The 24,073-nt window shown below is 51.3% G+C and overlaps 2 protein-coding genes across 2 annotated transcripts in view; one reads left to right on the forward strand and one right to left on the reverse strand.

The window, feature by feature from the left end:
• Positions 1-943: 943 nt before the first annotated feature.
• On the reverse strand, positions 944-12,902 carry rom1b (retinal outer segment membrane protein 1b). The gene is made up of 3 exons (XM_072245571.1): positions 12,322-12,902; positions 5,878-6,124; positions 944-1,156 (listed from the first exon to the last, which is right to left on the reverse strand). Exons 1-3 carry the CDS (start codon positions 12,900-12,902, stop codon positions 944-946), a joined length of 1,041 nt encoding a protein of 346 aa, XP_072101672.1.
• Positions 12,903-21,256: 8,354 nt separating this feature from the next.
• Positions 21,257-24,073, forward strand: part of LOC140188920 (echinoderm microtubule-associated protein-like 3) — an 89,846-nt gene continuing 87,029 nt past the window's right edge. The window contains exon 1 of the mRNA XM_072245572.1: positions 21,257-21,661. Within this exon, the coding sequence (XP_072101673.1) occupies positions 21,257-21,661 (405 nt within the window). The remainder of the gene's footprint in view (positions 21,662-24,073) is intronic.

The following is a 24,073-nucleotide window of genomic DNA, read 5'->3' on the forward strand; positions in this document are numbered from 1 at the left end:
GGCGGACATCTTAGCTTGTTGATGGTCAGCAGGGCAGCCATTTTAGGTGTGACCACTAGTCAGAAGAGTAGCCATTGCTCACGAGGGTCGCCATGTTGTGTGTGGCCATTGCTCAGAAGGGTGGCCATGTTGTGTGTGGCCATTGCTCACGAGGGTCGCCATGTTGTGTGTGGCCATTGCTCAGAAGGGTGGCCATGTTGTGTGTGGCCATTGGTCAGAAGGCTGGCCATGTTGCATGTGGTAATGCAATTGGTCAGCAGGACAGCTATGTTGGGTATGATAATTGGTCAACAGGGTGGTCATTTCAGGTGTGGCTACTGGTCAGCCGGGCAACCATTTTGGATGTGGCCACTGGCGCTCAGAAGGGCAGTGATGGTGGTTGTGGCTATTAGTGAGCAGGGTGGCCATGTGGGTGTGGCCACTGGGTCACCAAGGTGGCCATATTGGGCGTGGCCTCTGGTCACCAGGGTGGCCATGTTGGATATGGCCACTGGGTCACCAGGGTGGCCATGTTGGGTGTGGCCTCTGGTCACCAGGGTGGCCATGTTGGATATGGCCACCGGTCAAAAAGGCAAGCATGTTGGGTGCGGCCACCAACAACGACAGAGGCCACCTTGGAATGGGAGCAGGAGCAAAGGCGGCATTGAAACTTTCCTGCACTAAGGCTGGCCAAGCTGGTGACACCCTCCCCTCACCCCACGAAGGGGTCGGGACAGGGGTGGAAGGGTGGATGTTGGGGGTGGAGGGAGGGGGAGAGAAGGGGAAGGAACCCAAAAGCTCCTCCCCATTCTCTCTCACCCCTCCTCAAGAGAGCGATGGCATAATCGTGACTCAACTGAAGGAAGACCATGCTAACGGCTGGGGGTCCTGCCTCACGGTGTCTGTCCAGCCTCGGAGGGGCGGGTGGGTGGAGATGGGGAGGGAAGTGGGGGGAGAAGCACGTCTATTTATCTGCCACTTTCTCCTCAGCCGGCGCCGGCTCGGTCTGCACCTGGCCGGATGAGAACGCGCTGCTGACAGCCTTGGCGGCGGCACGCACCGTCTCCAGCGGACCCTTCTCCAGCAGGTATCCCTCCGTATCCGCCTCCGGTTCCGGCTGCCCGACCGCGGCCAGGGACGAGACGCTCAGGTAACGCAGTCCGATTAGCACGCCCAGCTGGCGGAGCGGAACGGTGGAGGTGGGGGCAGAGAGACAGAAAACAGGCTCAGATGAGGTCAGTGTCAACCGCGTAACCCGCCGTCCCCCGTTGACAGGAAAGGAGGTCCTCCTAAACCACGGAGGTGAGGGTGGGGGTCTGGATTAACTGAGAGGGTGGGCCAAGGAATGGAGAATGATCTTCAGTTTGGATAAGACCCAAAGACAGAGGAGCAGACTTAGGCCATTCAGCCCATCGTGGCAGATTTATTATCCCTCTGCCTTTGACACCCTGGCTAATCAAGAACCTATCAACCTCCGCTTTAAATATACCCTGTGGCTTGGCCTCCACAGCTGCCTGTGGCAGTGAATTCCACAGATTCGCTAAAGAAATTCCTCCTCATCGTCCCTCTTTTCTGAGGCTGTGCCCTCTGGTCATTGACTCCCCCACAAAAAGAAGCATCCTCTGCACGCCCACTCCATCTGGGCCTTCCAATGGTATCAGGTGGGCCAAGGACCCTCTGCCTGTGATGTCCAAGAAGCTTTCTAAATGGCTGAGTCTTTTGGGTAAGAGGCGAGAGGGAAAGAGTGAGGCCCCGTGAGGGTTGGTGGGCTTCCTATCAGAGGAAATAGGGAGACTGGCATCTCTACTTTAGAGTCCGTTTAAGGAGAATGGGGATGCCATCAAAGACTTGGATTAACTTCTACAGATGCATCCTGGTGCAAGGTCTCCAACGCACAGCAGCAGAGAGGGGCCAGTTTCAGGATCTCCCCACCGCCGAGGAACATCTCCCATCCTCTTCTCAATGCTGCCATCAGGCAGGAGATACGAGAGCCTGAAGACCCTCACCTCAAGGTTCAGCAACAACTTCTCAGGTTCTGGGATCCAACCCAATGAAGGGTCTTGGCCCAGACCGTCTTCTCCGTAAGTGCTATCGGACCTGCTGAGTTCCTTCAGCATTATGTGTGTGTGTAGCTCTGGATTTCCAGCTTTTGCAGGATCTCTTGTGTTTATGAAATGCTCTCACACAATCTTGGAGTGTATCTCTTGCAACTTCGGTTAACGTCATGAAGTTATTTTTGCATTGTGCTAATTTAAGACTATGTTAGTTAACTTATTACCAGTGACGATAAACTTGAAAGTTCAGCTTGACTGGTCCCACCCAGGATGTGAAAACCAATGTCAATTCTTCCAACAGCCGCGCTGCGCGTCACATCACAAAACAACCCCAACACGAGGAGGCCTGGCAATCCCGAGGAACACACGCAAAGTTCGGGAGGAACTCAGCAGGCCAGGCAGCATCTATGGAGGTGAATAAGCTGCCGGCGTTTCGGGTCGAGACCCTTCCTCAGGACCGGAAAGGAAGAGGAGGTCAGAGTGAGAAGGCGGGGGGAGGGGAGGAAGAAGTACAGGGTGGTAGCTGATCAGTGGAACCGGGAGAGGGGAAGGGGGTGAATTAAGGAGCTGGGAAGTTGATAGGTGAAAGAGATAAAGGGCCGGAGAAGGGTGAGACAGTAGGACCTGCCACAAGCAGCTGCGGAGGCCAAGTCTTTGGGTGTATTTAAGACGGAGGTTGATAGGTTCTTGATTGGTCAGGGCATAAGGGGATACGGGGAGAAGGCAGGAGATTGGGGGCTGAGAGGGAGAATTAGATCAGCCTTGATGAAATGGCAGAGCAGACTCGATGGGCCAAACAGCCTAATTCTGCTTCTATATCTTATGGTCTTGTGGACAGAAGACCGTGGAAGTGGGGGAGGGGGGAGGAGCACCAGAGGGCGGCAATGGGCAGGTAAGGAGATCAGGTGAGACGGGGGGGTGGGGAAGGGGATGGGGAATAGAGAGGGGGGTAGGCATTGCCGGAAGATCGAGAAACCAACGTTCATGCCATCAGGTTGAAGGTGACCCGGACAGAATATGAGGTGTTGTTCCTCCATCTGCTCAACGCGGCAGTAGAGGAGGCCACGGACACGTCGGAATGGGAATGGGAAGTGGAATGAAAATGGGTGACCACTGGGAGATCCTGCTTTCTCTGGCAGACGGAGATTAGATGCCCGGCAGGGCAGTCTCCCAATCTACGCCGGGTCTCACCGATATACAGGAGGCCACACCAGGAGCACCGGGCACACTAGATGACCCCGACAGACTCACAGGTGAAGTGTCTCCTCACCTGGAAGGACTGTTTGGGTCCTGAACGGGGGTGAGGGAGGAGGTGTAGCACTTGTTCCGGATGCAAGGGTCAGTGCCAGGAGGGCGATCGGTGGGGAGGGACAAATGGACAAGGGAGTCGCGTAGGGAGCGATCCCCACGGAAAGCGGGAAGTGGGGGTGAGGGGAGAAAGATGTGCTTGAAAGACGCCACGCACGTCTGCCCTCGCCCCATCCTCCCGCCGCCCCACCAGGGATAGGGTTCCCCTTGTCCTCGCCCACCATCCCACCAGCCTCCGCGTCCCACACATAATCCTCCGCCACCTCCAACTGGATCCCACCACCAAGCACATCTTTCCCTTCCTCCCCACCCGACTCCCCTACTAACCACAGGGATCACTCCCTACGCGACCCCCTTGTCCTGTTATTGTGTGAGGAGAGGTTGAGCGAGCTGGGGCTTTTCTCATTGAAGGAGGGTGAGAGGTGACCTGATGGAGGTGTACAAGATGATGAGAGGCACAGATCGAGTGGACAGCCAGAGACTTTTTCCCAGGGTGGAAATGGCTCATACGACAGGGCCTCGCTTAAAGGCAATTGGGGGGGGGGGATGTATAAGCGGGGGTGTCAGAGGTAAGTTTTTCACAAAGAGAGCGGCAGGGGTGTGGAACGCTCTGCCAGGGGTGGTGGTAGAGCCAGGGCATTTAAGAGCATCTTAGGAGACTCTAATTTAAGAGAATTAGGGACATTTAAGAGACTCATAGGAAGTAGAAAATGGAGGATTCTGTAGGAGAGAGGGGCTAGATTGAACTTGGAGTAGGTTAAAAGGTCGGTACAGCATCGTGGGCCGAACGGACTGTAGTGTTCTATGTTCTACCTCAGTAATGATCTAATCTATCTGAACAGGTTGCAAGGACGGGGGTGCAGTGCTAGCTGGAGCACGTCTGGCGCCTCTTTAAGAAAAAAAGCCGAAATAAACAAGCTAATTAATTAGGTGCCGCCCAGGATGATTTGAGTATCTCAGAAACTGCTGATCTGCTGGGATTTTTACACACAACAGACACTGGAGCTTACAAAGCATGGTGCCAAAAACAAAAAAAAATCCAACGTTTTCGCTCACAGAACAGCCACTCACTGGATGTTTTTTACTTTTTGGCACCATTCTTTGTAAACTCCAGAGTCTGCCTTGCGCAAAAATCCCAGGAGATCAGCAGTTTCTGAGATACACAAATCACCCTGGGCGGAACCTCATTAATTAGCTTGTTTATTTCGGCTTTTTTCTGAAAGAGGTGCCGGACGCGCTCCAGCTAGCGCTGCGCCCCCTGCACAAGGCAAGCTTTTCACTGTACCTCAGCACATGGGACAATAACATGAGTGCAAGTTGAGGGAGGCAAGTTCTGAGGTCCCGTTTGGGCTCTCCAGGCGGGTTTCAGAACCCGAGGGCGGTGGGGGAAAGAACCTCGAGGTGAGGGTCTTCAGGCTCCTGTACCTCCTGCCAGTCAGTAGCATCGAGGAGAGGGTACGGCCTGGGTGGTGGGGGTCTGCGGTGGTGGATGTCTCCTTCCTGAGACATCGTCCCTTGCGGATGCCCCCCCCCCCCGGTCCATCCGCCCTCCGTAGCTCCTTGCGTTCCCGTGCGCTGGAGATTTCCACGCCGGGCTGAGATGCAACCGGTCTGAATCGTCTCCTAGGCATATCTGTCGGGGTCGGTCAGTCTTCGACAGAATGCCCAGTCTTCCTGAAGCTCGAATTGTGCGCCCTCCTCGTGGTTACGCCCTCGCGTTGTCGAGATCTCATAAGAACGTAAGAAACAGGAGCAGGAGTCGGCCATCCAGCCCGTCGAGCCTGCTCTGTCATTCAATAAGATCATGGCTGATCTGACCATGGACTCATCTCCACCTACCTGCCTTTTCCCCATAACCCTTAATTCCCCTACTATGCAAAAACTATCCGACCTTGTCTTAAATATATTTACTGAGGTAGCCTCCACTGCTTCATTGGGCAGAGAATTCCACAGATTCACCCTCTGGGAAAAGCAGTTCCTCCTCATCTCCGTCCTAAATCTACTCCCCTGAATCTTAAGGTTATGTCCCCAAGTTCTAGTCTCACCTACCAGTGGAAACGACTTTCCTACCTCTATCTTACCTATCCCCTTTCATGATTTTATTATAGGCATCCGTTAGTCTCGTGAGACCATGGATTTGCGCCTTGGAAGATTTCCAGGGTGCAGGCCTGGGCAAGGTTGTATGGAAGGTTGCCCATGCTGCAAGTTTCCCCTCTCCACGCCACCGATGTTGTCCAAGGGAATGACAACTAGGGCCGATATGGCTTGGCACCGGTGTCGTCGCAGAGCAATGTGTGGTTAAGTGCCTTGCTCAAGGATACAACACGCTGCCTCAGCCGAGGTTCGAACTAGCGACCTTCAGATCACTAGACTGACACCTTAACCACTTGGCCACGCACCAACATATGATTTTATATGTTTCTATAAGCTCTCGGTATCACCCACCTGCCCCCGACCGGCCAGTCACCCTCTCGGACCGCCGTCCACCTGGGGACGGAGCCCTGGCCGGCCAGATCCCCTCGGTCCCCGGGCTCACCTGGACGATGTAGCAGAGGAGGACGGCAGTGCCGATGCTGGCCATGGTGCTGGTGTAGTGGTTGAGCAGCGCCTCGCGGCAGCCGCGCTTCCAGATGTTGAGCTCCTCGCTGTTCACGTCGTAGCTGAAGTGCGCCGAGCTGTTGGCAAGGTGCAGCTGGATGCAGGGCCGCGGGGAGTCTGGGTTGCAGCAGCTGAACGGTACGCCGTCAATCAGGTAGCGGCCGTCCACGTTGCTCCTGACGCGGCTGTGGCGAGACGGGAAAGAGTTTGGGTGTATGTGTACGCGTGTCAACCACAAGACACAGGAGCGGGATTGGGCCATTCGGCCCATCGAGTCTGCTCCACCATTTCATCATGGCTGATCCATTTTCCCTCTCAGACTCAGTCTCCTGCCTTCTCCCCGTATCCCTTCATTCCTCGATTAATCAGGAATTTATCAACCTCTGCCTTAAATATACCCAATAACCTGGCCTCCACAGCCGCCTGTGACAGCAAATTCCACAGATTCACCACTCTCCGGCTAAAGAAATTCCTTATATGTGTGTATGATTGTATGTGTGTCTGTGTCTGTTTGTATGTGTGCATGTGAGTGAGTCTGTGACCCTGTGCATGCGTGGTGTGTGTGTCTCTGTGTGTAGTGTCTGTGAGAGTCATTGTGTGTCACTGTGTATGAGGTATGTTTCTGTGTCTGTGTCATTGCGTGTGTGAGCTTCACTACGTGTGAGTGTGTCACTGTGTATGTCTGAGTGTGTGGTACGTTTCTGTCTGTGTTGGTGTGTGTGTGACTGTGCATGAGTTTCACTGTGTGTATGTCTGACTGTGTGACATGTGACTGTGCGTGAGTTTCACTGTGTGTGTGACTGTGTGTGAGTTTCACTGTGTGTATGTGTGTGTGTGTGACTTTGTGTTTCACTGTGTGTGTCTGTATGTCACTGTGTGTGAGAGTTTCACTCTGTGTGTGTGTGTGTGTGTGTGACATTGTGAGTTCCACTGTGTGGGTGTGACTTTGTGAGTTCCACTATGTGTGTGTCTGACTGTATGTGTTGCTATGTTTGTGGTATATTTCTGGATGTGTGTGTATGTGTGTCTGTGTATCATTGTATATGTGTGTGTGAGTTTCACTGTGTATGTCTGTGTGTGTGAGTGTTTGTGTGTGCAAGTCCGTGTGTATTTGTGACTGAGTATGTATGTGCGTCACTGTGTGTGTGTGATGGCTGTCTGTGTGTATGTTTGTATGTGTGTGTTTGTGTGTCTGTATGAGAGTGTGCTTATCTGTGTGTCTGTCTGCCTGTATGTCATTGTATGTCACTCTGTAGGTGTGTGTGTGTGTTTCTGTGTCTGTCCTGTGAGTGTATGTTTGTGCCTGTATGTATGTGTGTGTCTCTGTGGGGTGTTTCTGTCTGTCTCTGTGAATGTGTTTGTGTGTCTGTGAGTGAGTGTGTATGTGTGTCACTGTGTGCATCATTGTGTGTGTTAATGTATGTATGTGTGTGTGTGTGTGTGTGAGAGTGTGTGTATACGCATCTGTGTCTGTGTGTGTCTACCTCGGTAAGTGTGTGTGTGTGTGTGCTTTATTATGTGTCTATGTCTGTTACTGTGCCTGTGTGTGTGTGTTTATGTCTGTGTCTGTTTGTCTGTGTGTGTGTGTGTGTGTGTGTGTGTGTGTGTTTATGTCTGTGTCTGTTTGTCTGTATGTGTGTGTGTGTGTGTTTATGTCTGTGTCTGTTTGTGTGTGTGTGTGTGTGTGTGTGTGTCTGTGTGTGTGTGTGTCTGTGTGTGTGTTTATGTCTGTGTCTGTTTGTGTGTGTGTGTCTGTGTGTGTGTGTGGGTGTGTGTGGGTGTGTGTCTGTCTGTGTGTGTGTGTGTGTGTGTGTGTCTGTGTGTGTGTGTGTGTGTGGATGTGTGTGTGTATGTGTGTGTGTGTGTTTATGTCTGTGTCTGTCTGTGTGTGTGTCTGTGTGTGAGTGTGTGTGTGTGTGTGTGTCTGTGTGTGTGTGTGTGAGTGTGTGTGTGTGTGTCTGTGAGTCACTGTGTTTATGATGCACTTTCTTGTATTTATATGTGTGTCACTCTTCTATGGTGTGTGTGTGTTTATGTGTCCGTGTCTGTATCAGTGTGTGTGTCTGCATCTGTGTCTGTTTGTGTGTGTGCTTGTGTCACTGTGTGTAGTGTGTGTGTGTGTGTTAAAGTAAGCGTGTGTGGGGTGTTTGTGTGTGCTGCTATGTGTGTCTTGTGAGTGTGTGTGCACGTCAGTGTCTGTGTATCTGAGTGTCTGTGTGTGTGTGTGTGTGTGTGTGTGCACATCTGTGTCCATCTTTCTGTGTGTGTCTGTGTTGTGGGTTTGTACATGAGTGTGTGCCTGTGTCTGCCTGTGTGTCACTGTGGCTATATGCTTGTGTGTGTGAACATGTCTGATTGTGTGTGTCATTCTTCATATATATTTTTGTGTGTCATTACTGTAAGAGTGTGTGAGTGTGTGTTTGTGTCTGTGCATGTGTCTCAGTGTGTGTGTGTGTGTGTGTGTGTGTGTGTGTGTGTCTGAGTGTGTGTGTGTGTTATGGTGTGTCTCTGTGTTGTGTGTGTGTATTACTGTGTGCGGTGTCTGTACATCTCATTCAGTCATAGAGAAGTACAGCACAGAAACATGCCCTTCAGCCCATCTAGTCCATGCCAAACCATCTAACCTGCCTACTCCCATCGACCCGCACCGGGACCATACCCCTCCACACCCTTCCCATCCAGGTACCTATCCAAACTTCTCTTTGATGTTGAAATCGAGCTCGCAACGAACACTTGTGCTGTCAACTCGTTCCACACTCTCATAACCCTCTGAGTGAAGAGGTTTCCCCTCATGTTCCCCTTGAACTTTTCAGCTTTCACCCTTAACTCATGACCTCTGGTTGTAGTTCTAACCAACCTCAGTGGAAAAAGCCTGTCTATACCCCTCATAATTTTATCCTCTATCAAATCTCCTCTCAATATTCTACATTCTAAAGAATAAAGTCCTAACCTGTTCAATCTTTCCTTATAACTCAGGTCCTCCAGACCCGGCAACATCCTTGTAAATTTTCTCTCTATTCTTTCAACCTTATTTACATCTTTCCTGTAGACAGGTGACCAAAACTGTGCACAATACCCCAAATCTGGCCTCACCAATGTCTTATACAACTTCAACATAACATCCCATCTCCTGTACTCAATAAACACACATCAAAGTTGCTGGTGAACGCAGCAGGCCAGGCAGCATCTGTAGGAAGAGGTACAGTCGACGTTTCGGGCCGAGACCCTTCGTCAGGACTAACTGAAGGAAGAGTGAGTAAGAGAAGAGGAGGGGGAGATCCAAAATGATAGGAGAAGACAGGAGGGGGAGGGATGGAGCCAAGAGCTGGACAGTTGATTGGCAAAGGGGATATGAGAGGATCATGGGACAGGAGGTCCGGGAAGAAAGACAGGGGGAGGGGGGACCCAGAGGATGGGCAAGAGGTATATTCAGAGGGACAGAGGGAGAAAAAGGAGAGTGAGAGAAAGAATGTGTGTATAAAAATAAATAACAGATGGGGTACGAGGGGGAGGTGGGGCCTTAGCGGAAGTTAGAGAAGTCGATGTTATGCCATCAGGTTGGAGGCTACCCAGACGGAATATAAGGTGTTGTTCCTCCAACCTGAGTGTGGCTTCATCTTTACAGTAGAGGAGGCCGTGGATAGACATGTTAGAATGGGAATGGGATGTGGAATTAAAATGTGTGGCCACTGAGAGATCCTGCTTTCTCTGGCGGACAGAGCGTAGATGTTCAGCAAAGTGGTCTCCCAGTCTGCGTCGGGTCTCGCCAATATATAAAAGGCCACATTGGGAGCACCGGACGCAGTATATCACCCCAGTCGACTCACAGGTGAAGTGTCGCCTCACCTGGAAGGACTGTTTGGGGCCCTGAATGGTGGTGAGGGAGGAAGTGTAAGGGCATGTGTAGCACTTGTTCCGCTTACAGGGATAAGTGCCAGGAGGGAGATCAGTGGGGAGGGATGGGGGGGACGAATGGACAAGGGAGTTGCGTAGGGAGCGATCCCTGCAGAATGCAGGGGGGTGGAGGGAAAGATGTGCTTAGTGGTGGGATCCCGTTGGAGGTGGCGGAAGTTACTGAGAATAATATGTTGGACCCGGAGGCTGGTGGGGTGGTAGGTGAGGACCAGGGGAACCCTATTCCTAGTGGGGTGGCGAGAGGATGGAGTGAGAGCAGTTGTACTTGAAATAGGGGAGATGCGTTTAAGAGCAGAGTTGATAGTGGAGGAAGGGAAGCCCCTTTCTTTAAAAAAGGAAGACACTGTACTCAATACGTTGATTTATGAAGGCCAATGTGCCAAAAGCTTTCATTACGACCCTACCAACCAGTGACACCACTTTCAATGAATTATGGACCTGTATCCCCAGATCCCTTTGTTCTACCTCACTCCTCAGTGCCCGACTGTTTATTGTGTAAGACCTACTCTAGTTGGTCATATCAAAGTGCAACACCTCACACTTGCCTGCATTAAATTCCATCTGACATTTGTCAGCCCATTTTTTTCCAGCTGGTCCAGATCCCTCTGCAAGCTCTGATAGTCTTCCTCGCTGTCCACTACACCCCTGATCTTGGTGTCATCTGCAAATTTATTGATCCAGCCAACCATATTATCATCCAGATCATTGATAAGATGACAAACAACAGCAGACCCAGCACCGATCCCTGTGGCACTCCACTAGTCACAGGCCTCCAGTCAGAGAGGCAACCCTCTCCTACCACTCCCTGGCTTCTCCCACAAAGACAATGTCTAATCCAATTTACTACCTCATCCTGAATGCTGAGCAACTGAACCTTCTTGACCAGCCTCCCATGTGGGACCTTGTCAAATGCCTTGCTGAAGTCCATGTAGACAACATCCACTGCCTTGCCTTCATCCGCTTTCCTGAAGATCTCATTGAAAAAACTCTATAAGATTGGTTGGACATGACCTACCAGGCACAAAGCCATGTTGAATATCCCTGATTAGTCCCTGTCTGTCCAAATACTCATATATCCAGCCCTTTGGACTACCTTCCAGTAACTTTCCCACAACTGATGTCAGACTCACGAGCCTGTCAATCCCTGGTTTGTGTTTGGAGCCTTTCTTAAACAGTGGAACAACATTGGCTATCCTCCAATCCTCTGGTACCTCTCCTGTCGCTGAGGATGATTTCTCGTGGGCTGTAATGTACTATAGGCAGACACACACACACACACACACACACACACACACACACACACACACACACACACACACACTCAGAGACACACACAGGCACAGACACACACACACACACACACACACACACACACACACACACACACGCACACACACGCACACACACACGCACACAACCACACGTACAGCACCGAGGGGCCGGGATTGAACCCGGGCCCTCGGGTCAATAGACAATAGACAATAGGTGCAGGAGTAGACCATTCAGCCCTTCGAGCCAGCCCCGCCCTTCACTGTGATCATGGCTGATCATCCACAATCAGTATCCAGTTCCCGCCTTCTCCCCATAACCTTTGATTCCGCTATCTTTAAAAGCTCTATCCATTTGTTTTTTGAAAGCATCCAGAGACTTGGCCTCCACTGCCTTCTGGGGCAGAACATTCCATATATCCACCACTCTCTGGGTGAAAAAGTTTTTCCTCAACTCCGTTCTAAATGGCCTACCCCTAATTCTTAAACTGTGGCCTCTGGTTCTGGACTCACCCATCAACAGGAACATGCTTCCTGCCTCCAGCGTGTCCAATCCCTTAATAATCTTATATGTTTCAATAAGATCCCCTCTCAGCCGTCTAAATTCCAGAGTATACAAACCCAGTCGCTCCAATCTTTCGACATATGACAGTCCCGCCATCCTGGGAATTAACCTTGTGATCCTACGCTGCACTCCCTCAATAGCAAGAATGTCCTTCCTCAAATTTGGAGACCAAAACTGCACACAGTACTCCAGGTGTGGTCTCACCAGGGCCCTGTACAGCTGCAGAAGGACCTCTTTGCTCTTATACTCAACTCCCCTTGTTATGAAAGCCAGCATGCCATTAGCTTTCTTCACTGCCTGCTGTACTTGCATGCTTGTTTTCAGTGACTGATGTACAAGAACACCTAGATCTCGTTGTGCTTCCCCTTTTCCTAACTTGACTCCATTTAGATAATAATCTGCCTTCCTGTTCTTGCCACCAAAGTGGATAACCTCACATTTATCCACATTAAACTGCATCTGCCATGCGTCTGCCCACTCACCCAGCCTGTCCAAGTCACCCTGCATTCTCATAACATCCTCTTCACATTTCACACTGCCACCCAGCTTTGTGTCATCGGCAAATTTGCTAAAGTTACTTTTAATTCGACCTCGGGCGCCCCCCGACTCGCCGCCCACCCGCTCGGGTACCTACTCTCTGACCTCTTTGCTGCTGAAGTCAAGGTAGCGATTGCTGACCCACTGCACCTCGAACCAGTCCCGGTAGCCGCTGTTGCCGCAGCAGCGGAACTCCATCTGCAGCAGGTCCACGGTCCGCTTTCGGAAGCACCTGCCCGGCGTGTCCGTGTCCTTGTAGAACCGGATGCTGTCGCGGAGGCCGGCCCTCAGCGAGGCGTCCAGGCTGCCCCGCATGAGGTAGCTGAGGAGCGAGGAGGCGAGCAGGAGGCAGGACAGGAGGGAGGAGAGGAACAGGTAGGGGCCCGCCAGCGACTTCCAGCGAGGAAGGCGCTCGGGGTCCACGGAGTCCCGGCAGAGCTTGGCGCCGGCCAGGTTGGACAGGGCGGAGAGGGCGCCGGCCGCGATGAGGGCGTGGGGGACCAGGTGGACATCCGCGTTGTCCATCACCTCGCCGTGCCTCCTCAGCTCGCACTTCAGGTAGACGCCCAGGCCGAAGGTGGCGACGCCGGCCAGCGCGCAGAACCCGCTCAGCGCCCAGAGCGTCTGGGCTAACTGCACCCGCTTCTGGAAGGTGAACCTCACCCCGAGAAGCGCCATGCCCGACCGGCTGAGGGGAGGGGAGACGAGGCGCTGACGGGGGTGGGGGTGGTGGGCGACGGGGGATCAGGGGGAGGCGGCAGCGGGGCTGACAGTCCGTCCGTCCATCGCGCCCGTCCCGGAGTGGCTGGGAAGGAGGAGGGCGGAGGTGTGTCTGGGGGTGGGTGTGCATGGTTTCAGCGTAATCTCAGGAAGTCAGGGAGCGGAGGGGAGGGGAGAGGCGGGGAGGGAAAGGGTCGGAGGGGTAGAGGAGGGCGAGGAGGAGGAGAGCACAGGTAGGGGAGGGGGATGAGGGGTACAGGAGGGGAAGAGAGGAGAGGGGCGCGAGGAAGGGAGGAGGAGGAGGAAGGACAGAGGTGGGGAGGGGAGAAGAAAGGACAGAGGACTGAGGGGGGAAGGGTGGGATGGGAGGGGAGTGTGAGGAGGGGTCGAGGAGACAGAAGGAGGGGGAGGGAGAAAAGGGGAAGGGGGGGTGGTGTCCCGGTCAATGTCACAGACAGGGATCAGCCGAAATAGGATAAGCAATAAACTCTCTTCTCTCTTCTCCGTGTGTCAGATTATATCAGGGGATTTGGGTGATGAGTGAGAACAGGATCACCCGGCGCTCCCTCCCACGCCCCCCCCCCCCGTGACTCAGGCACCGGTCGGACGGGACAATTCAGCCTGTCTGCTGAATTCAGATGCGCACCGGACGCTCCCGCAGACGGAAAGAGTTCGTGGGCGCTGAGGTTTAAATACTCAGGGAGAAGTATTGGGGGGAGGGTGTCATACAAAGGGATTTGTCCCTCTTTATTAGACACAGGAGCAGTCTTTTACACGCTGGTTGAGCACCCAAGCTGGTGCAGGCTTTCGTAGATTCTGTAAAGGTTATTATTCTATGATGGATTTATTGAGTAAGCCCAGGAAAAAATGATTCAGGGTTGTATACGGTGACTTATATGCACTTTGATATAACATTTCCTTTGAACGTCGATACCCTGCGTTTCGAGATTAATTATCGTTCAACCCCAGCGAAACAGCGTCCCTCAGGGAGCCAAGGTGCAAAATAAGTTGCCGACAGCACACAGCACATATGGTTACGATTTCAGGAAAACATTTAGTCGCAGAAGAATAGAAGAAATTTCGCCCAAGTCCCTGAGCGGCCTTGCTCCTGTTTGTTCGTCCACCGAGCGAGCAGTAAAGGACAGCACCGAGCGAGCAGTAGAGGGCAGCACCGAGCGAGCAGTGGAGGGCAGCACCGAGCGAGCAGTGGAGGGCAGCACCGAGCGAGCAGTGGAGGGCAGCACCGAGCGAGCAGTGGAGGCAGCACCGAGCGAGCAGTGGAGGGCAGCACCGAGCGAGCAGTGGAGGGCAGCACCGAGCGAGCAGTGGAGGCAGCACCGAGCGAGCAGTGGAGGGCAGCACCGAGCGAGCAGTGGAGGGCAGCCCCGAGCGAGCAGTAGAGGGCAGCACCGAGCGAGAAGTAGAGGGCAGCACCGAGCGAGCAGTGGAGGCAGCACCGAGCGAGCAGTGGAGGCAGCACCGAGCGAGAAGTAGAGGGCAGCACCGAGCGAGCAGTGGAGGGCAGCACCGAGCGAGCAGTGGAGGCAGCACCGAGCGAGCAGTGGAGGGCAGCACCGAGCGAGCAGTGGAGGGCAGCCCCGAGCGAGCAGTAGAGGGCAGCACCGAGCGAGAAGTAGAGGGCAGCACCGAGCGAGCAGTGGAGGCAGCACCGAGCGAGCAGTGGAGGCAGCACCGAGCGAGAAGTAGAGGGCAGCACCGAGCGAGCAGTGGAGGGCAGCCCCGAGCGATGCCCGGGAAGCCTTGGGTAAAATAACATGAGGCCGCTTTCACCCCGTGGGGATCTGGGCTCCATGTGGTGAGGGGCAGGGAGATATTGATTATTTGGGAGGTCCCGATCCAGGCAACAATGTCTCTGTCACGCAGGCAGGGGGAGCGCAGAATCCATAAAATCTGAGTCAAGTACCATGGGGACATTTAAGAGTCTCTTAGAGAGGAATATGAATGAAAGAAAAGCGGGGGGGGTGGGCTCGTTTGGACGGAAAGGTTAGATTAACCATCTTTCGAGCCTTCCACCCCTTACAGGGGCATACCTCGGACAGCTACTCACCAGAGTCCTCTGTCCTAAGCCAGTCTTTCAAGATTGATTTTGGAGTAGGTTAAAGGGTCAGCATAACATGATGGGCCAAAGGGCCTGTACTGTAATATTTTGTGTTCTATGTCACTCAAAGTTCAAATTAAATTTATTATCAATGTATACTACTGTAAAAAGTCTTGGGAACATACAGTGCGTGTAAAAAGTATCCCCATCCCCCAGAAGTTTTCATGTTTTATTGTCTTACAACATTGAATCACAGTAGATTTAATTTGCCTTTTTTGACACTGATCAACAGAGAAAAATCTTTCATGTCTAAGTTAAAACAGATCTGTACAAAGTGATCTAAATTAATTACAGATATAAGACACAAAATAGTTGATTGTATAAGTATATATCCCCTTTAATATGCCATACCAAATTATCACTGGTGCAGTCAATTGGTTTTAGAAGTCACATAATTAGTTAAATGGAGATCATTGTGTGCAGCCAAGGTGTTTCAATTGATTGTAGTAAAAATACACCTGGATCTAGAAGGTCCAACAGCTGGTGAGTCAGTATCCTGGCAAAAACTCCACCATGAAGACAAAAGAACACTCCAAGCAACTCTGTGAAAAGGTTATTGAAAAGCACAAGGCAGGAGATGGACACAAGAAAATTTCCAAGTCACTGAATATCCCTTGGAGTACAGTTAAGTCAATCATCAAGAAATGGAAAGAATATGGTACAGCTGTAAATCTGCCTAGAGCAGGCCGTCCTCAAAAACTGAGTGACCATGCAAGAAGGGGACTAGTGAGGGAGGCCACCAAGTGACCCGTGACAACTCTGGAGGAGTTACAAGCTTCAGTGGCTGAGATGGGAGAAACTGTGCATACAACAACTGTTGCCGGTTGCTTCACCAGTTGTAGCTTTATGGGAGAGTGGCAAAGAGAAAGCCACTGTTGAAAAAAAACTCACATGAAATCTCAGCTCGGGTTTGCCAGAAGGCGTGTGGGAGACTCTGAAGTCGGCTGGTAGAAGGTTCCATGGTCTGATGAAACCAAAATTGAGTTTTCGGCCATCAGACTAAATGCTATGTTTGGTGTAAGCTAAACACCGCACATCATCAAAAACACACCATCCCTATTGTGAAGCACATGGTGGCTGCAACATGCTATGGGGATGCTTCACTGCAGCAGGCCCTGGAAGGCTTGTGAAGGTAAAGGGTAAAATGAATGCAGCAAAATACAGGGAAATCCTGGAGGAAAACCTGATGCAGTCTGCAAGAGAACTGTGACTTGGGAGAAGATTTGTTTTCCAGCAAGACAATGACCCCAACCATAAAGTCAAAGCTGCACAGGAATGGCTTAAAAACAACAAAGTCAATGTCCTGCAGTGGACAAGTCGGAGTCCAGACCTCAATCCAATTGAGAATTTGTGGCTGGACTTGAAAAGGTCTGTTCACTCACGATCCCCATGCAATCTGACAGAGCTTGAGCAGTTTTGTAAAGAAGAATGGGGGGAACTGCAGACTCCAGATGTGTAAAGCTGACAGAGACCGATCCACACAGACTCATGCTATCAATTATTTTGTGTTTTAATAATTGTAATAAATATAGGCCAATTTGTTGAAATTTGTTTTCACTTTGACTTGGAAGAGTCTTTCTGTTGATCGATGTCAAAAAAAGCCAAATTAAATCAACGGTGATTCAATGTTGTAAAACAATAAAACATGAAAACTTCTGGGGGGGGGTGAATACTTTTTATGAGCACTGTGTATAGCTAGGGTGCCTATGATTTTTGCACAGTACTGTACTTGTCAACGTGGAGCAGTGAGCAAGTTGAAAATCTGGTGAAGGTGGAGCACTGCGGGAAGGGTGGTGGGGCAAGTGGCAGAGAAGGAGTGCCTGGGTTGCTGTGGGGTGGGACGTGTCCGACCCTGAGACAGCAGGCAAGGTCATTTGATTCCAAGCAATTGGTTTATTGACCATTACAGAATGTCTCTCTGGTGCTTCCCCCTCCCTCCCCTCTCCCCAACCATGATTCCCCTCTCCCTGCCCCCTTCCCACTCCCAGTCCACAATAGAGACCCATATCAGAATCAAGTTTATTATCACCCACATGTCATGATTTTTTTTGCAGCAGCAGTACAGTGCAATACTTAAAATTACTACAGTACTGTGCAAAAGTCTTGGGCACCCTCCGTTAGTCTTGCGAGACCATGGATCTGCACCTGGAAAGTCTTCACTCTCCAGTGCGCAGGCCTGGGCAAGGTTGTATGGAAGGCCGGCAGTTGCCCATGCTGCAAGTCTCCCCTCTCCACGACACCGATGTTGTCCAAGGGAAGGGCATTAGGACCCATACAGCTTGGCACCAGTGTCGTCGCAGAGCAATGTGTGGTTAAGTGCCTTGCTCAAGGACACAACACGTTCCCTCGGCTGGGGCTCGAACTCACGACCTTCAGGTCACTAGTCCAATGCCTTAACCACTTGGCCATGTGGGCACCCTAGCGCGCGCTCTCTCTCTCTCTCTCTCTCTCTCTCTCTCTCTCTCTCTCTATATATATATATATATACTTAAGACTTTTGCCAGTACTTTATACCCAGGCCATTAAATTAGATTCTCAGGTTGATATTATCTCAAATAAACTTGCAAAAGACTTGGACACCCTAGCTATTTATGTGTCGGAGACTTTTTGCACAGTGTTGTAGTAATTTTCTGTATGGTGTGAGGAGAATACACATAAATTAAGATGTTTGCTGGCCTGGGCTAGCGTCAGTGGCATCAGCAGTTGGTCTGCCACCTGTCCTCAGGGGAGGGAGAGATAAGGAACAATGAAGCAACATCTGGAGATGTGTAATGAAGGGACGGGAGAGAGAGAGCTGTCTGGAGCGGCTCCCCCTTTGAACCCTGAACTGTTTGAAGTGATGGACAGGCGATACCCCAGCAGGGGGATAAAAAGGGACAGGTTCGCTAAGGCAGGACACACACGACACTCGAGATAACGAGACCCTGGAAGCGGTGCGCCTCTCACGAGTCGGTGGGAAGCTCTTGGACGGCTGATGGGGGGATCAGCCTTAAACGCACAGGGTGGAAAGGTACGATCAGCGGGAACCCGGTGTGTGTCCACCCTCGCTTGGGTGCCGGGTTCACTGGTGACATCACAAAGGACCTGCCCGAAAGCTGCTTGTGAGCCATATCGCCGGTCTGTGAGTGGAAGCCGTTTCTGAATGATCAGTCGTTCTCGTTCTCTCTCTCCCTCCCCCCACGTTGTCCATCGCCATGGCAACGATTACTGTGAACTGAACTAAATTGGACTGAACTTTGTGTCACTTTGAAATTGGTCATTTACCCCTAGACAACGATAGAGCTTGACTGATGCTGTTATCTTAATTCTGTGCACATGTGTGTTTATCATTGCTGAACTGTTGCATTTATTATCCTTTCGATTACTGTGTTGCTTGTTTCTTTAATAAAACTTTCTTAGTTCTAGTAATCCAGACTCCAACTGAGTGATCCATTTCTGCTGGTTTGGCAACCCAGTTACGGGGTACGTAACATAAATGGGGTTCTCGTCCGGGATTTTGAACGCTAAATTTGGGACGGAGTAAATTGATTGGGTTAAAATTCCCGAAAGAAAGAAAAGACAAACAGCAGAAATGGAGGCTGAGGAATTTATAAAGGCGCCGACCTTGGAGGCATTAGAGGATGCCAGGAAATCGGAATTGGCAACTGTGGCCAAACGGTTGAATCTTGCTAAGGGGAAGTCGACAATGAGGAGGGAGGAGATACACAGAGCTATCGTGGAGCACTATGTATCAAAAGGTGTGTTTCCCCAAGGCGAGCTGGAGGTGGTGTCTATTGAAAAACCTGCTGGAGACGTGGTACAGGTGCAGCTTGAAAAACTGAGACTCGAGCACGAGTTCCGGGTACGGCAGTTGGAGAGAGAAGAGAAAGAGAGGGACAGACAGTTACAGCGAGAAGAGCAGGAGAGAGAGTTAGAAAGGCAAGAGAGAGAGAGACAGTTGAAGAGAGAAGAGAAGGAGAGAGAGTTAGAAGGGAAAGAGAGAGAGAGGCAGTTGGAGCGAGAAGAGAGGCATTGGAGAAACAGAGGGAAAGGGAATTCGAGTTGGAGAAGTTAAGGTTAAGGGCAGAGCAGGGGTTCGTGCCGAACCAAGGTGGAGGGTTCCGGGCGACCCAGGAGGTTAGGCTGGTTCCCCCATTTGACGATACCGATATGGATCGGTACTTTCTCCACTTCGAAAAAGTGGCTATAAGTCAGGACTGGCCGAGGGATAAGTGGGTTGTTTTACTTCAGAGTGTACTGAAAGGGAAAGCCCAACAAGCTTACTCAGCTTTGTCCGCGGAAGATGCCCAGAGGTATGAGGTGGTGAAAGAGGCCATCCTCAGGATTTATGAGTTGGTCCCAGAGGCATACCGGCAGAGGTTCCGGAATGCGAGGAAGCAGTGGGACCGCACATATTTGGAGTTTGCCCGTGAGATGCAGACATATTGTGAGCGTTGGTGCGCCTCGAAGGGGGTAGAGGGGGATTATGACAGACTGCTACAGCTGATCCTGATTGAGCAGTTTAAAGGCTGTGTCCCTGAGGGTATGAGACCCTACCTAGATGATCCATTTCTGCTGGTTTGGCAACCCAGTTACGGGGGACGTAACAATGGCACTGTACTGCTCTCCACACAGAAGTTTGCTGAAGGTTTGGATGGACCTGCTGCGACTGCGCAAACTTTTGAGGAAGTGGGGACGCACTTTGTAACGTGCTGGACCCACGTCAGGTCCTCCGATAGGTTAACTCCAAGCGGGTGTTGTTCTGGCATCTTCCCCCCTTCCTTTCCGGTCCTGCCGAGGGGTCTCGGCCTGAAATGTCGACTGTTCACTCTTTTCCATAGACGCTGCCTGGCCTGCTGAGTTCCTCCAGCATATTGTGTGTGTGTTGCTCTGGATTTCCAGCATCTGCAATAGTCATAGTCATACTTTATTGATCCCGGGGGAAATTGGTTTTAATTACAGTTGCACCATAAATAATTAAACAGTAATAAAACCATAAATAATTAAATAGTAATATGTAAATTACGCCAGGAAATAAGTCCAGGACCAGCCTATTGGCTCAGGGTGTCTGACCCTCCAAGGGAGGAGTTGTAAAGTTTGATGGCCACAGGCAGGAATGAGTTCCTATGACGCTTTGTGTTGCATCTCGGTGGAATGAGTCTCTGGCTGAATGTACTCCTGTGCCCAACCAGTACATTATGTAGTGGATGGGAGACATTGTCCAAGATGGCATGCAACTTAGACAGCATCCTCTTTTCAGACACCAGCGTGAGAGAGTCCAGTTCCATCCCCACAACATCACTGGCCTTTCGAATGAGTTTGTTGATTCTGTTGGTGTCTGCTACTCTCAGCCTGCTGCCCCAGTACACAACAGCAAACATGATCGCACTGGCCACCACAGACTCGTAGAACATCCTCAGCATCGTCCGACAGATGTTAAAGGACCTCAGTCTCCTCAGGAAATAGAGACGGCTCTGACCCTTCTTGTAGACAGCCTCAGTGTTCTTTGACCAGTCCAGTTTATTGTCAATTCGTATCCCCAGGTATTTGTAATCCTCCACCACGTCCACACTGACCCCCTGGATGGAAACAGGGGTCACCGGTGCCTTAGCTCATACTCAGAGTGTAGACTGACATCTACATAATTTATTACTATATTGTAATTTGTCCTCTACTGTGCCTGTTGTCCTGTTTATTAATTATTGTGCTGCCCTGCACTTTATGTAGTCCTGTACAGGTCTGTAGTCTGGCGCAGTTTTTATGTTGTTTCACATAGTCTAGTGTAGCCTTGTGCTGTCTCACATAGTCTAGTGTAGTCTTGTGTTGTTTCATGTAGCACCAGGGTCCTGGAGGAACCTTGTTTCGTTTTTACTGTGTACTGTACCAGCAGCTTATGGTCGAAATGACAATAGACTTGACTTGAAGAATCTCCCGTGTTTGTACCACCAAGGGACTTAAAGTTGCTGACCCTCTCCCCCTCTGATTCCCTACCCCCCGATGAGGACTCCGGTCCCTTCCTCCTGAAGTCAATAATCGGCTCCTTGGACTTGCTGCCATTGAGTGAGAGGCTGATGTTAAGAGTTTCAATCTCCGCCCTGCATGCTGACTTGTCGCCGAAAGCGGTGTCGGTCAGCAAACCTGGAACGTGGCGTTGGAGCCGTGCTTAGTCCCACAGTCACCGGTGCGAAGCGAGGAGGGCCGGGGGGGGGGGGCGATGCGCACATCCTGGGGGTGCACTGGCGCTGAGGGAGATTGCAGGTGGCGGGTCGCGCAGCGTTTGCGGAGGGCGGCTGCCGAGACATCTCCTCGGTCATCAGGACGGGCAACGAGCGGAGGCGGGTTCGCTCTCCGGGGCCGAGGGGTGGGGGGCACCCAGAGTTTGGCCTGCGCCGCCGCCACGGCCGGGAGAGGTCACCAGAGCCTCTGCTTCCACAGGAGGCGAGGGAAACGCTGCTTGCTCCCTCGTCTGTTCTTAACGAAGCACCCCATGCGGGGGCACCACGGTTTGGTGCGGCTCGGCTCTGCCCGTGACCGCGAGAAACCGCAGGGAGTCGCGGGCACAGCTCGGCTCGTCACGGAAACCAGCCTCCCGTCCGTGGGCTCTGTCTACACTGTCTTAGTAAAGCAGTCAGCGTAATAAAAGCCCCCTACCCACCCGGACCCATATGTCCCACCTGTTTTATTTATCGAGGGCAGAATAGGCCCTCCGATGCGCGCAATCTCATCCTGCCCTAATTAATTACAATGACCACTTAAACCTACCACGTCTTTGGAGGAAACCGCAGAGCCCGGGAGGAAACCCGCGCGGTCACGGGGAAAACATACAAACTCCCTGCAGGCAGCGGCGGGAATCGAACCCGGGCCGCCGGCACTGTAAAGGGTTGTGCTCGCCGGCTACGCCACCGTAAATGGTCCCCTCGTACGACAAAGTGGACGCTTGGTGTTCACCTGGAGGATAATCTCACCTGGACCCTCAACACCAGCTCCATAGCAAAGAAAAGCCCAGCAGCGTCTCTACTTTCTGCGAAGGCTGAGAAAAGTCCATCTCCCACCCCCCATCCTCACCACATTCTACAGAGGATGTATCGAGAGCATCCTGAGCAGCTGCATCACGGCCTTGTTCGGAAATTGCACCGTCTCGGATCACAAGACCCTGCAGCGGATAGTGAGGTCGGCTGAGAAGATCATCGGGGTCTCTCTTCCTGCCATTACAGACATTTACACCACACACTGCATCCACAAAGCAAACAGCATTATGAAGGACCCCACACACCCCTCATACAAACTCTTCTCCCTCCCGCCATCTGGAAAAAGGCACCGAAGCATTCGGGATCTCACGACCAGACTAGTTTCTTCCCCCCAAGCCATCAGACTCCTCAATACCCAAAGTCTAGATTGACAATAGACAATAGGTGCAGGAGTAGGCCATTCGGCCCTTCGAGCCAGCACCGTCATTCACTGTGATCATAGCCTGGACTCACACCAACCTACTGCCCTCTACTGTGTCTATTGTCTTGTTTATTATTTATTGTAGTGCCTGCACTGTTTTGTGCACTTTATGCAGTCCTGGGTTGGTCTGTAGTCTAGTGTAGTTTTTGTGTTGTTTTCACGTAGTTCAGTGTCGTTTTTGTATTGTTTCATGGTCCTGGAAAACGTCGTCTCGTTTTTACTGTGTTCTGTACCAGCAGTTATGGTCGAAATGACAATAAAAAGTGACTTGACTTGACAATCTACTCCGCTACCACCTCGGACCTGCGGTGCCCTTTCCCTGTAGCTGTGACACTTCATTCCGCATTCTGTTACTGTTCTACCACAGCGCACTGTGCAATGATCTGATCTGTATGAACAGCGCGCAAGACCAGCTTTTCACTGGATCTCGGCACACGTGAAGTGGAGAGAGTGAGCAGGTTCAAGCTCCTGGTGTCAATATCTCGGATGATCTCACCTGGACCCAACACATCGATGCAGCGACAGAGGCTATATTTCATTAGGAGCTCGAAGAGATTTGATTTGTCACCAAAGACACTCGAAAACTTCTGCAGATGTACCGTGGAGAGCATTCTGACTGGCTGCATCACCGTCTGGTATGGGGAGGCGGAAGGGTGGGGGCTACTGCACAGGATGGAAATAAACTGCAGAGAGTTGTAAACTCAGTCAGCTCCATCATGGGCACCAGCCTCCGGAGTATCCAGGATATCAGAAAGGCAGCGTCCATCATTACGGACCCCCATCACCCAGGACATGTTCTGATCTCATTGCTACCATCAGGGAGGAGGTACAGGAGCCTGAAGACACACACTCAGCGACTCAGGAACAGCTTCTTCCCCTCCGCCATCCGATTTCTGAATGGACATTGAACCCGTGAACAATACCTCACTACTGTTTTCATTTCTATTTTCGCACTAATTTAATTTAACTATTTAATTATATATGATTCACATTTTCTCTATTATGCAAAGACAACAAATTTCACGACATATGCCGGTGATATTAAACCCGATTCTGATGTGACATTAACCCGCTTTATCAATCAAACTATCTGAAATCTCTTGATCAATTGCAAAGGGGAAAATAAACCTTAAATCCTTTATCACCGTGAAAGGAGGGCGAGGGTGAGAACTACCCACCCAGCGAACTTCCTTTTCTAAAACAAAACTTCACGCCATTTTAAGAGTTACTTCCCTCGGGCAGTTAATCTGAAAAACCATTCTAGTTAGCCCCCTCCCCACCCCCCATTACCCCCATCGCTGCACTGTGAAGGACTTAAAACCACTTTTTATAATGCTGTCTACGTTGTACTGTGCAAAGTTCGGCACATGTATAAGTCTGGGCTGTCTAAGACTTTTACACAGTTCTGCAGCAACTTTCTGTATTGCCCTGTAATACAGCCACAAGAAAAACAAATTTCATCACATGTGAGTGATGATAAACCTGATTCTGATATGAGCCTCTATTGTGGACTGGGAGTGGGAAGAGGGCAGGGAGAGGGGAATCATGGTTGGGGAGAGGGGATGGAGCGGGAAGCACCAGA

Source organism: Mobula birostris, chromosome 28 (assembly GCF_030028105.1).
Source record: "Mobula birostris isolate sMobBir1 chromosome 28, sMobBir1.hap1, whole genome shotgun sequence".
NCBI lineage: Eukaryota > Metazoa > Chordata > Chondrichthyes > Myliobatiformes > Myliobatidae > Mobula > Mobula birostris.

Bases quoted from the DNA above. Each gene is read 5' to 3' on its own strand.
- rom1b (XM_072245571.1), bottom strand. From the start codon at position 12,902: ATGGCGCTTCTCGGGGTGAGGTTCACCTTCCAGAAGCGGGTGCAGTTA. The intron at 6,125-12,321 runs GTAGGTACCCGA...GTCTCGCCACAG, and splicing joins AGCAGCAAAGAGGTCAGAGA to CCGCGTCAGGAGCAACGTGG. The intron at 1,157-5,877 runs GTGAGCCCGGGG...CCGCTCCGCCAG, and splicing joins TCCTCTGCTACATCGTCCAG to CTGGGCGTGCTAATCGGACT.